This window comes from Trichosurus vulpecula, chromosome 6 (genome assembly GCF_011100635.1).
Source record: "Trichosurus vulpecula isolate mTriVul1 chromosome 6, mTriVul1.pri, whole genome shotgun sequence".
Taxonomy (NCBI): domain Eukaryota; kingdom Metazoa; phylum Chordata; class Mammalia; order Diprotodontia; family Phalangeridae; genus Trichosurus; species Trichosurus vulpecula.
In genome coordinates, this window is record NC_050578.1 from 168,039,533 (window position 1) to 168,052,210 (window position 12,678).

A 12,678-nucleotide genomic window follows, 5' to 3' on the forward strand; every position below is an offset into this window, starting at 1 on the left:
TAAACTATTTCCTGTCTTTACACACAATTCCCCTCCTGCCTCCTATACTTTCTACATGTACCCAACAAGTATAGAATGCTTTCTGCCATCACCTAGATCTGTAGAAACACCTGGACCCCTTCAGGTCTCACCTCAAGCTACCTCCTTCAAGAGTTCCCTCCAAAATCTACCCTTCCACCTCCACAACCAAAATGATTTTGTATTTATTTTTTATGTTTTTCATTTATTTATCTGTGAACATGTTATGTTCCCCTGGAGGACTATACACTCCATGGGGACAAGGAGCCAAACCTACTGAAGAACAGAAAACAATGTACACATCACCAAAGTCCTTGACACTCTAAGTAGGTTCAATGTCAGAAATACAGTTTTATTGATGGAAACGACCGAACAAGATACCTTACTATCTGCCTTCCTGATATACCCTAACAACTAGTATGGCTGTCTGAACCCTGCTATTTAGGTGTCTCTCTTTAGCAGCAAGGTTTTTAAGCCAGAGTCCATGAAATTGTTTTTTGAATATTCTAATAATTGTATTTCAACATAATTGGTTTTGTTTCTAATTCTATGCATTTTATTTTATACATTTAAACACATCATTATGAGGAGACAAGTGGCTTTACCAGACTGCCAATGGGGTCTACAACACAAGAAAAGGTTAAGAATCCCTTCCCTAGTAGAATGTGAGTTCTTTTAGAGTAGAAACTATCAATTTTCTATCTGTATTCCTAGTACATAGCACAGTTTATGAAACACGGTAACATTTAACATTCAGTTATTCATTCTAACTTTCTATCAAGGCCCATTCTCCCTTGCACATAGAATAGTGCCTGGTACATGGCAGGTGTTTAATAAATGTCTGCTAACTGAAATTCCAAACAGGCTCAGAAATAATTAAGCATCATCCACTTGCTAAAATTTACCCTATGTTCAATAGCTCTATTAACTCTAATTAAATACCTCTCAAGAAAAATTGCATTTATGTTCTAGGGTTGAGTTTCCAGGTACTCTAATACGCAGTGCCTAAGGCTCTCAAGTATACTAACCCCACCAAAAGACTTGTGGTACAACAGGCTTTAGTACTGTATCTGTCATCTAAACTTTCTATCTCTCAATTTAGTAGACTGCTAAGTATTTCTTAAAATAAAAACTCATCCCAATAATCCTTTCCCTCTTACTTTGTTAGCACTTGCATTTTGTACCAAAAACCTCATCGCTATCCTCCATGTGTCCAGTGAATATGTAATCTAACCAGATATGAATATCTCTCCATTGCCACAAATCAAAACTGATCCCTTTCTCATCCAATGCATATCTCATCTTTATTGTTCCATTGAATATCCACTCAGGTTCTTTTAATATACTGCTTATAGACATGTTGATAGCACTTAAGACCAAAAATTTACTATCCTTTATTCTTATTCCACAAATGATATACTTCATTTCCTTCTTATGTATGTCCTAAAATAGGCTTGCATAACCTGTGGCCCGCCAAAGGATTTCAGACAGCCTGTGAAACGTGTAGAGGAAAACAGCCTTTGTATACAGAGGAAACCCTTTGGCATGCCACAAGCAGCATGTGGGCCACAAATTGTGAAGGTTTGTTCTAGAAGGACCATGAATTTTATACCACACCACATAACAGAAGTCAAAATAGGTAACATACTACTACCTACTCACAAAACTCCCTTTGACAAATATATGTAATTGTGATTCTTCAATAAACACCTAGTTCCATGATTCACAGCTGCATATAAGCAAAAGCAGGAGATTATCAGTGTTTAAAAGCTGGACTTCAGCAACAAGTCATATTGGGTTATCTGAAAAAGTGCTCAAATGTGAGACCAGTTTCCTTCTCTTGTACAATTTTAGGCCCAGAACAATGTTCATCCATAGCTCCTGAGCTATGTCATACAAACACAAACATACACAGACACACTTACATACATAAATATACACATACACACACAATTAGCAGGCTGTCTATTCAGGAGCATGTCCTTTATATTTGAGTATACTCTATTTTCTTATTCATTTTGTTTTTTCACCACTGATGGCAAAAAACACCTCTTCTGGATGCCCAAGAATATCACTGAAAAGGCCTTACAAGATTCTGAGGCTTAATGAAATCTGGACAAAGTCATCAAAAAAAAAGGACTATCTGGATAACTGTACCATAGCTAGAAAACCCTCTAAAATTTTGATTCTGTGAAGGACACACTCCATTTCAATGACCAACCCTTTGATGGCCTTGCAGTTCCTATTCTCCTGCTTTTGATGTTGACACTCAGAAAAACACCAAAAAAAATTTTTTTCACTGTCATGTCTGCCATAGACTACTTCTACTGCTTTAACAAATGTGACAACCTTACTGAGGGAAAGAAAGACACTTGAAATACCACCGCTTCCTGTTAGTGCTATTCCAAAAGCACAGGTCTGAGCAAGACACTTAGTAAAAAAGTTTGAGTGGCTCCCTATTGCCTCCAGGATAAACTACATTTAATTACCTTCACAATCTGGTTACAGAGGATCTTCCCAAGCTTATTACACATTGTTCCCCTTCACACAGAACATTTTAATCAAACTGGAATACCTTCCTGATTCTTAAAAAAAATCTCCTTTCTCCCATGCCTTTGAACAGATTGCCCTTCATGCCTATAATCTAGTCCCATCATCACCTCCACCTCTAAGAATCTGTAGTTCTTTTCAAAACGTATGCAAGTTAAGCTACCACTTATATGAGGCCTTACTTGAACTCTCCAGCCATCCAACAAAAGCACTATACTTAAAGGCATATTCATTGTTTCCCCTGATAAAAAGCAAACTCCTTGATGGCAGGAACTGAAACAGTCTTCTTTGTATCCCCAGCACCTAGCACAGTGTCTGTCACACAGTAGGTGTTTAATAGATGCTCCTAATTGGTATCGGTGAAATCAGGCATACAATTCTAATCATATTCCTTCTTGCTAAGATCCTCCAAAAATAAAACTTTACATCTATTCTAATGACATTCCTTTGGCCCAATGTTCTAACCAGGTAAGATCTTTTTGAATTCTAATCATCATCAGACATGTTAATTCTTCCTCTTTGCTTTGTGTTGTCTTCAAATTTCATAAGCATGTGACCTATGCTTTTATCTAAGCAACTGATTTTTTAAAAACATTAAAAAGAGCTAAGAACAAATCTCTGAGGCACTCCACTAAGACTCTTCCTTACAAATTTACAATGAACTATTAATGACTACCCCTTGACCTGTTTGATAAGAAAATTCTAGGAGAAATCTGCAGAACCTCACGATGAGAACCTAAGGCATTGGGACCTTGAACAAAGATCACGGCTCATCAGTGAACAATGTCCCTACGGCTCTTCTGTCTCAATGCTAAAAATTGAAGTTATTTGCCATTAAAAAAAAAAAAATAAGGCAAGCAGGGTTAAGAGACTCTTTGGGTCAAAACTTTCAATCAGTTTGAAATCTCCATCTCTTTATCTCGTCCACAACAACAGTATGAAAAAATTTCAGCAAATGCTTTTCAGACACTCTTTATGAGAACAACCAATCTGTCCTAGATTAATTTCCATGTAGAACTACATTCAAAGGAGTTTTACTACCTGTCCTTTCTCCAAAACCCTTTGAAATATAGTCTCAAAAAAATTTTGGTACATGCTAAATTATTTCTAGCTTTTGCCTCTATTATTGCAAATGCTAAAACAAAGTTACGACTTTTCATGGAAAGGTCCTGTCTATTTCTATTTAAGCAAGATTATTCCTTGCTGCGAAGAATCAGATGCTGAATTTCCCTTCACTGCCTCCTCCATTTGGAAGGATAAATTATAATTAAACAAGAAATTGTAAGGTACTCTTACACAGCAGACATCCTAGGAAATGAATTTCATCATCACTACTATCATCATGCCTTTACCCCACAAGTGAACTATTTCTCAAATTTGTCTTCTACATCTTTCCTTCTAACTAGGTCTTATATTGTTACGATAATTATTATTACCCTTCAAATAATGTAATTATTACACTTTACTTCTATTTCTGCTTCTACTGAAGATGTTTTCTGATTTCCTCAGACAAGTATATTGACTTAATGTTATTTATTCCACTCCTCACCCTGTTCCTTTTTCCTTTTATAACTTACACTATTCCTTTGAATTAAGACTACCCCTCCAGAATCATATTTCTATGGCATCAACGTAGTCAAATATATTTCCTTGGTCTGTTTCACCTGGCTCATTACACATTTTTTGTCCATTTATATATACAGCTGAGGCGATGAGTCTCATCGGTGGCTTCTTTCTTGGTTTGATTTTTTTTTCCCCTACTGTGAATTTTATGTGCTATTTTTCTTCAGATATAGAAGTTTGTCTCTACAGCGTCTAACATGATAGACACACATAGGCAATTTTTATCTTTGTTTGCAATCACAGCCCTTTAAAATAGATTTTTAAAACTTCAGACAAATACCCATTTACTAAATTTTGTTAGGTACACTCTTTCCTCAGCCAAAAACCTGTCATTACTCTATTTTAAGTCAATGTCCAAAAATCTAAAACCTCTTCTTAGAAAACACCTTCTGACAAGCTATTCACTTTCAAATTATGCTTTTCTTCTGAAGCCCTTGCCATTAATCAACAGCAGAGACAGGAACACTACTTGGGATCCTAAAATCTTCAGACTTACCCTAGTCTAGCAGCTAGCTGATGTAGTGGATGGAGGGCTGGGTCTGGAGTCAGGTTCAAATCTAGCCTCAGAAACTTAATAGATTTATGACTCTGAGCAAGTTGGCCTCAGTTTCCTCAAATGTAAAATGGAAATCATAGTAAAACTCATCTCTGAGGGCTGTTGTGAGGATCAAATAAGGTATTTATAAAGCACTAAACATAGTGCCTGGCACACATTAAGCACTTAACACTTATTCCCTTGCTCCCTTCATAACTTACAGAATGCTTTATGGATTCTTTTCAGCAATACATTTGTGTCACAAATGCTGTTTGTAAAAGGACAGGGCTATCTGTGCCCATATGAAACTACCAGAAGTACACGGTAATCAGCTGTGCCACACACTACCATACTGTATAATCTTGGAAAAGTCATTTGGACTCTCAGGACCTCAGTTTCCTAATTTGTAACAGGAAAGTATACAACTAGATTACTTCTTATGTCACTTCCAGTTCTGATTATATGAAATCACAAGCAAAGTCTGGGCTGTTAAGGTGTTGGGGGTTTTTTCTGACTGAAATGCGATTTTAAAATCAGCAAACTGTCAGAGCCGTTTCATCATGCACCCAAGACACCAGGACAAGCATAAGCAAGCAGAACCCCATGGAAACAGGTGCAATTCAAGCATATGAAGCAATATAAAAATTCTATGAAGATAATGAAAAAAGATCTTCCACATTAAATCAACATTATACCTTTATACTTAGTGACTTCAACCCAAAGAGACCCACATGTGAAAGGGAGCAAAGTTGGAAAACATCGGTTGAGATCCAGATATCAAAGAAGTTAAAGACTTGTAGATTACTCAAAAATTTGTATGTCAGGAATATTTTTCCCAAAAGGAGAGAAGGTTCTAAATGCGGTAATCACCACAAAGAATTATTTAAAAGACTTTGCCTCTAGCTTATTTTCCACTTCATTGAAGGTGAATACTATTGTGGAAATGAGGGGCAGACACACTTCATTATAACCTGGACTTATATGAACTGATGCTGAGTGAGGGGAGCAGAACCAGGAAATCATTATATGCAATTACAGACAAACGGTATCTGTAAGGACTAACTTTGATAGACCTGGCTCCTCTCATCAATTCAAGGTTCAAAGACAGCTCCAAAAGACTCATGATGGAAAAAGCTATGCACATCCAGAGAAAGAATTGTGGAGTCTGAATGCAGATTGAGGCAAACGATTTGCTCTTTCTTTTTCCTTCTTTTTTGGTTTCGTTTCTTCTTCATGATTCATTCCATTGGTTATAATTCATCTTCACAACTGGACTATTATGTAAATAAGTTCAAAGTGAAGGTATATATAGAACCTACATTGCATTATATGCCATCTTGTAGGGGAGAGGAGAGGGAGGGAGAGAAAATTTGGAACCCAAAAAATTGTGGAACTGAGGGTTGTAAACTAAAAATAAAAAGAAATTTATAATTAAAAAAAAAAGAAATGCTACCAAAAAAAAAAAGACTTTGCCTATCTTGATAGGAAACAGTTAACACCAGAATTATTTCAGAATTGGAGATAAAAAGACATGAACTAATCAGAAGGTTAAACTCAATACAGAGAAAAAAGGAAAAGACCCTGAATGCAACTATAGCTAGCTTGAAATTAACCTGCTAAAGAGTGTAGACTCCAAATACGAGGAAAGGGACACAAGACACATTAACATATTTAGTTCACAGAGAAGGCTCAGCAAGGCAAAATTAATTTTCTCAATAAGAATACAAAATGAATCTCACCCAATGGACTAAGCCAACAAATTATAAGGTTAAAAAAAAAAGCTCACTAGTAAAAGCACTTCAACCATTCTGCCCTTTTTAATCAATAAACAACTAAAATCTACATATTCACTTTGAAGTTTAACATTTAATTATTTGGAATTGACTTATGTTCCTGACTTTCTGGTATATACTATTTTTATAGAACCAAGATAAAATTTACAAAGAAATTTAAAAAACTGAATGAACTTCAAAGTTGTTCCGTAAAGTCAATTGATATAGTTATCTGAGCAGTAACTCATTGATAATTTAAAATCTAATAAAAATGAAAAGTGAGTCCTCTGAAGATAATTCTAGGTGAATATTTAAAATAATACTATTAAATACAAAATTTAACATTCTGTGTTAGTATAGTACAAAAGAATTGGCAAGTATTTTCATACTTAAAAAGCATTTTCTTGTGGCTCTTCTAGTTAATTCTGCTGAAAATGTGAAACATCTATCAGGCAATCTAATACATATTTGTAAAAGGGCTAACTCATGGGCCCCATATAATTTGGCCTGATCTGTGCTCTACTACGACCTATATCTCTATTTTCAAATCATGTTTATACAATTTATCACTTTGTATTATATAGTTTATTTCGTTTTCAAAGATTAATAGCTTTCATTTGACCTTAAATTGATTTTTAACAAATTATCCAACATCTAAAGCTTCATAGTTATGTCTTTCTAGCCCAATGTTACTATGTCTCTATCAAAATTTTCCTCCTACGCCTCTTGAGGCTGTTAAGTGGTACAGTGAATAAAGCACTCAGACTAGAATCAGGAAGATCCATGTTCATATCTGTCCTCAGACATTTACTAGGCATCTGACCCTGGGCAAGCCACTTACACTGTTTGCCTCAGTTTGCTCAATTGTAAAATGGGGATAATAATAGCACCTACCTCCCAAGGTTGTTGTGAAGATCAAAGAAAATAATATCTCTAAAGCACTTAGCACAGTGCAAGGTACACATAGTAGGAACTACATAATTATTAGCTACCATCATTATTATTATTAATTATGGCAAAGCAGAGATCCCTGACTTCTCTGAAAAGTTTACTCAACAGAGCATAAGCATCCAAATAAACTGTATCGACTCCATAACACGTTTTTCTATCTCTCATTTGAGAATCGGTCTAACAAAATTCACTGAGATTTATCCTCAAAAAGTGGGCTACAAAGAGAACTTTTGTTGTGGCCAAAAATAATTCAACAACTATATTCCAGACTACGAAGGGGGAGATCTACATTCCATCTATCCAGAATCAATTTACTTCAAGAGCCCTTTCAAAAGAAGCCACCTAGGAGAAAAATTAATTTACAGAAATAACATACTACATTCACTAATTTTCAAAATGGGAAACAAGAATTGTAAAGAATCTGTTGTAACTTCCAAGAAAATCTTCTATTTCAAAATATATGGCATTAAAATTGCTGATTTTAGAATAACCCAAGAAAAGGAAAAAGGAAAGCATAACAAATAGTTTTTTAATAGTCAAGAGATATGGCATACAGTGTAATTTTCACTATTAGTATTCAACGGAGGTAGACTGGGAGGAGGGGAGAAGAGAAAAATAAAAATTTCTTACCATTGATCTTTCAGGATATCCAAACAAATGGCCCCAGTGACAGAACTAATATTAGGATGCCAAATTTTAGTAATAAACCGCACCTAGAATGTATATATATATAAAGCATTACTTCAGATTTTTGTAAACAGAAAAACCCACTATAAAAATATGTATATATAAAGTCAAATTAACTTTAAAAATGGTGTTGCCTTCAGGACCAAGTCAATGAGACCTTAGATTTTTCACCCATTAATTAACATCATGATGGCATTTTAACTAGAAATTACAGTCATCAGGGGCAAGGGATGCATCAGTTCAAAAAGACCTTTTCCTAATTTCTCTCCCCTTTACTTAATTCAACTCATCAAGTACTAAGTATCTACTAAGTTGGATACAGAAGACCCTGCCTGTAAACAATTTATAATACAGATACAAGAGGGAAAAAGGTTCAATTAGATATCAAAATAAGTGATACAAAGAAGTCTGCCAGTTCTTTGCTGACTTCAATTTAAGTAAGGAAAAATACAATAACAAGAAAAGGGATTTTGGAGGAAGACAGAAAGAGTACAGGATGAGCACAAGGTAACCCTCTAACTCACAAGGCTCTTCTTCCAAGTTTTATTGATGCCTACTATTTTCACACCAATCAATTCCCATTCCATTTAACTACTTCCTTGCAAGAAAGGAAAACAGTAAGCCACAAACAAGAGAATAAGGTTGCAAACATATGCCACATTGTAAGTACTCTCCCAAGCTCTATTAAGAAAAGGGAAATTCATTTCATTATATGTTCTTTCACATTTAAATGTCCATTACATTTAACAGTGTGCCCTTTTATTTGCTCTTACATTACTGCAGGTACCATGTATTAAACTGTTCTCTTGTATTCTGCTTTCTTCACTTAGCAAATATTCTAATATTTCTCTGAATTTCCTATATTTTATACTTATAAAAGTATGTCATTACATTCACACATCATAATTTGTTAAGTAACATTATCTTATTAATGGGCACTTATTATAGTTTCCATTTTTTGCTATTAAAAGGCCTGCTATAGACCCATACGCAATTTTTTGATAAAAACTTTTACATCCTTGGTGGAGTAAAGAATATAGGAATAATTCCCACTTATTATTGTGCTACTTCTCAGGAAAGATGTCAAAGCAATAGTTTCAATTCTTATGTTATTATTCAAATACTTCTGAAAAAAGCAATTCCAATTATTTCTAATATACAGAAGAGTACACCAATCTGTCATTTATGCCTCAAAAATCAAGGTGTTTGTGAAGTGCAGCTAATTTAAATGTATAATGAACAGCACTACAATAAGTCTGCTTTAAGCAAAAAACATTTTTTTTTATATGAGAACTTACAGCCTGTTTTTAAAATTACTTTGTGAGAAGCATAAACCCAATATTGGGCTCACCTACTGTTTGCCACTAGAGCAGAATAGATCCTAAAATAACCATCCTTCCATAATTTAAAGATTTTTTTAAAGCAAAAACATTCTGTATCACATTAATAAAAGAAAAATTCCTATTCTGTGGTAGGTTTTTTCAATCTAATTGACAATTTTAGATTTTAAAAAAGTCACAAAAAGGCAAGCAATTTGAGGATACTCAAGATCTTAATATATTTTGCTTTCATATGTGTATATGTCAGAATTTCAAGGTTAATCAACCAAAAGAATAACAAATCCTAATCTAACAGAGATTACATAAAATATATAGTTCCATGTTCTCCCCAAATTCCACAGCATCCTCTGGCTGATCTAATGTTGGATCATTTTCCTTTATTTTGCAGTTATTAATTCACAGATGCCTGAACCAGTTTACTACGTCTGAAGAGGCCCCATTTCTTCTGCTATTAGTATTTTTCCTATTGACTTAATCTGTTCACATTCAAGGTATTTGAGATTTTTTTCCTGAAATCTTCGGCACTTTCAGTCTTTTTCCCTCCTAATTTTCTTATCATTCACTTTCTGTTTTCCTCCCAGGTGACTGTTGGTTTCCTTGAGGACTAGATCTCTAAATGTCTCAGCCTCCTCCCATCCTGGGCAATTTATGGATCACTAGTCTAGGGCTTTGCCCCAACTGACTTCTGGGGAATCAGAACTGGGTGGAGACAGCTGGATGCATTGTTCTTTCCATCATGCTTGGTTGTGTAGCAACCATAGGCCCCCCACACAAACATCCAGTCCCAGCAACATGTCCCACTCCCTTCATCCTTCATTTCTCTAGCCTTGCATCGGCAATTCAGAGACTGTTTTCCTCTGAACTAAGAGTTCAGAAGTTTTCAGCACTGGTGTTTCTGGTTTGTACCTCCAGCATCCTAGAGCTGCAGTTTCCACAGAACTGGGAAGGGGGGTGGGGAGCTGTCAGGATGCATAAAGTGGGTTTAGATGTGAACCTGTGTCACATCCATGTGTCTATAATGCAGTTTTGTTTGCCAGTAGCATGGGAGGTTGAAACAGGTGTTAAGTGAACTCAGGGTCAGTGACCATCAACTGCTGGGGCGTGGGATTGCTATTGTTTTCTTAGTTGCTTTTTTGTTTCTTAACATTCTTTTTTATTCTGGGTATCCCAGACCATTTAAATAGCTGAAGTTGCTTTCTTTGGTGCATAATTTCTATTTTGACAATTTGTGAGGTCATGGGGGTCAGAGAAATGTCTAGTTCATCATTTTGTTGCTTGTATGATCCTTAGGTCCAACATCTCATAAAACCTGATTTAATGAAGAAACATTTTAGTGATCTAAAACAATGGCAGAAGGTGATCACAACTAACTAGTATCAATAATGATTATTCAAATGAGTATTATTTTCCCCCATCCTTTCCTTTCCCTCATCTAGCTCTTCATGATAATACCCAAATGGATTTGTGATCTCATCAATCTGGGAGTTTTCCCTAAAACTACATAGATCACAACTCTTAAGCAAGTCCTACGAAGGGAGTCCCACCCAACATGTTGAAAGGTTTCCTTACTTTCTGCTGACAGGGTAAAAGAATCAGTAGAAAGACAGGCTATCTTCTATCCCTCTTCAAGATGGCCATCTTCTTTGATGCCATCTTTTACTGCAGTGCTTCAATGCTCCTATCAGTTGTAGGTTGAAGCCTTCTCACACCTGCCATGTGCCTTTCCATTTCCATATGCATAAGACATTTTTAATTTTTCAGAATATGCTGTATTCCATATCTCCTATCTCCATACTGCAATGGCAATAGAATATAGAACTGTTTAATTTCTGTCTCTATCTCCCTGGCACAGTATCTGGCATATAATAAGCATTTAATAAATGCCTGTTGACTAACAAGTGAAAATTTTTAAATGATGTCTGATTTCATGGGAAGTCTTCCAATTTTCTGAAGTAAATCCAACCCACTATATCTTCTTCCTGTTCAACTCAGGCCACATTCCTTTGTGATGACAGATTGCTTCTAAAAAATTTTATAATGTTCCAGGGCTCAACGTAAGCAGTGCATCATTATTTGCAAACAAAAAACATCTGAAAGGTCTCAATCCCTCTTCAACCAATACTCTACAGCAGATCTCTTCCATCACATAGTGAACACATTTCATGAATATGTTTTTCTATCTTTTATACCTCACCTGATTTTTATGATGAAATTGGTCACTGAATATTGTTATCTCCCTTGTTACAAGTTGAAAGGAATCTTTACTTCAGTGGATTGCAAAGTAGTAAAAAAAATATATCCCATTATTGAATATCATTTAGTTTAAAACTACTTATTCATTACTAATCCTAATGAAGGATTCCCTGTCTCATGCACAGCTGACACTGAAAGATTTTAGATAGGAGAAAGTAAGAATATGGTTAGTGGCTATTTTCTCAGTAAATTTTCTGGGGTCTTATTAAGGGCTGAAATTTTTTCAATGCTTTGTTATCTTTATCACTTTCAGATATCCTTCATATTAATCATTAACTGCATTAACAATTGTGCTTCTAAAAAAATTTGATCAAGCTTTTTCCTTTTCCCTGTTCCCTTCAGTATTGTTTCAGCCTCCACTATAAGATACCCAGGACTATGATGTTAGAAGTTTAGGATGGTTCCACTGTCCTTGAAAGTTATCTTAAGTCAAGAGTTATCTTCCTATATCTTATTTATTTCCATTTTCATCCTTTACCTGTGGAAGTGCATTTCTTAGTGGGATCTTTTTTCCAAACATTTTTTAAAACTAATATTATCTTTCACTGCTTCTCTCTGCTTAACAGGATGATACTCCTCTTAATTAGCCATCATCATTCTCTTAATATTTTTCGAACGAGTTTATATTCTACCTCCAGGCTGCCTTGGGCTACCATCTCTCTTTTCTTGGCTATCTGAAGGGTTGCCAAGATAATCTACTTTCTAAACTCTTGGTTGAAATTTAGTATAACATCACTATAGTTAATTCTGTTATCCATTTACCACTTTTATTTGTTTATATATTTAAATGTTGAGTTGTTTCAAATACATTCCATATCCTTTTCCTCATTATTATTCTTTTATCTTAATTTTCACAAATTCTGATCGCTGCCCTGACAAGCCAGTGGTCAGAGACAACTGATTCAGGGCAAATCCCACATCACAAACAAGTGATTATTGAAATGTTATC

At 35.2% G+C, this 12,678-nt stretch overlaps 1 protein-coding gene across 2 annotated transcripts in view; it reads right to left on the reverse strand.

Annotated features, from left to right (window-relative positions):
- Positions 1 to 12,678, reverse strand: part of UBE2K (ubiquitin conjugating enzyme E2 K) — a 73,130-nt gene that overhangs the window by 26,530 nt on the left and 33,922 nt on the right. For both annotated transcript variants that reach the window (XM_036763187.1, XM_036763185.1), the window contains one exon: positions 8,080 to 8,162. In XM_036763187.1, coding sequence (XP_036619082.1) covers positions 8,080 to 8,162 — 83 coding nt within the window. The remainder of the gene's footprint in view (positions 1 to 8,079; positions 8,163 to 12,678) is intronic.